General features: G+C 19.3%; 1 protein-coding gene across 2 annotated transcripts in view; it reads right to left on the bottom strand.

Moving 5' to 3' along the window:
- Window positions 1–1403, bottom strand: part of LOC102674508 (progestin and adipoQ receptor family member 4) — a 7877-nt gene that overhangs the window by 2233 nt on the left and 4241 nt on the right. Inside the window, exons 2-4 of one of the 2 annotated variants that reach the window (XM_006625061.2) lie at window positions 742–906; window positions 550–653; window positions 340–477 (exon numbers count right to left, since the gene is read on the bottom strand). In XM_006625061.2, the coding sequence (XP_006625124.1) occupies window positions 340–477; window positions 550–653; window positions 742–906 (407 nt within the window). Of the gene's footprint in view, window positions 1–339; window positions 478–549; window positions 654–741; window positions 967–1403 lie in introns of both variants that reach the window. The other variant, XM_006625060.2, reaches the window with a different exon arrangement.

Genomic DNA, 1403 nt, shown 5'->3' with positions numbered 1-1403 from the left:
TTTTATACTTTATTTTATATATATCGCCAATATAATTTTATGTATTATTAATTATTATTAATATAATATTACTTTATTAAAGTATTTTATGTATTTTATACTTATTTAATAATATATAATTATTTATACTTTTTTATATATTATTAGTTATATAAAAATTATAAATATATATATAGTAATCAAATCTTTTATCTTTGTAATTATAAATAAAAAAGGAATATTTATTTAAATGTATTTTTGTAAAAAATTAAAAACAAAATGAAATAAAAAATAAACATTATGAGTTTAAATCACTATGATTTAATCCTTATAACTTATAATCCTTATATATATTTTTACCTGTAGTACAATATGAAGTAAAGCATCTGGAGAACCACCGCCAATGTTGAAACATCGTAGAATCAGTACTAACATTCTCATGAGAAAAAGAGGTGCAAAACATAATCTTCTTTCCCACGGTGACTGCGCATTCATTGCCTATATAAAATATTTATAATATTTAAGATTGAAGATAAGAATTTTAAAGAAATTTAAGAATATATAATATACCTTAAAAAGTCCCCATATACTAAGGAAACAATAGATAAACATACAGCTGTACCAATAAATATCACATAAACAATGGATTGTTGCTGCTATCATAGGTATTGCTCCTAAAATTTAAAATGAAATTTTATTAAAACTATTAATCATATTTAATCATCTGATAATTAGTAATGCAACAATAATTTAAATAAATACCAAAACTTTGGCATAGCCATATACCGATCATGTCTAATTTCAATAACGATTTGTAGAAGATTTCATCGTAGTTTAAATTCATAAAAAGATGATAAATAAATGATCCAATCCAGGGACTTACAGCACCGATTAAATGGCACCAAGATAAAATTGCTAGGAAGATACCTTTGGTATTCCATGGAAGAAGTTGAGGAATAGTCAATAACATGTATAAAATGGCAAATCCTAAAACATGATTTTTTTGTATTAAAAATCAAGTATATATAATTATTTAATTATTATTAATCAATTTTAATCTAATTTGGACATTAATCAAATTATTTATTTGTAAAAATAATTCAAGTTTATTTCTTGAAAAAAATTTCTGGAGAAAATAATTTATATATAAATAAATAATTTATATAATATAATAATAATTTAGAAATAAATACACAATATAATATAGATTTTTTACTTATAAATAATTCATAATTTATATTTTGAAATATTCATATATTTGAATAAATTGAATTCATTAATAAATGATGTTATATAATCATTTATTTTTAAATTCTTTAGGAATGCATTATTCTTTAAAAACAAAAAGAAGTAAAATTGTAAAATATAAAAAAGAAAATCTTTATATGGATATAAAATCTTTATATGAATATCTTTATATATTA

The sequence above is a fragment of the Apis dorsata genome, unplaced genomic scaffold (genome assembly GCF_000469605.1).
Source record: "Apis dorsata unplaced genomic scaffold, Apis dorsata 1.3 scaffold_1249, whole genome shotgun sequence".
Classification (NCBI taxonomy): Eukaryota; Metazoa; Arthropoda; class Insecta; order Hymenoptera; family Apidae; genus Apis; species Apis dorsata.
This window is presented reverse-complemented; position numbering and strand designations above follow the sequence as displayed.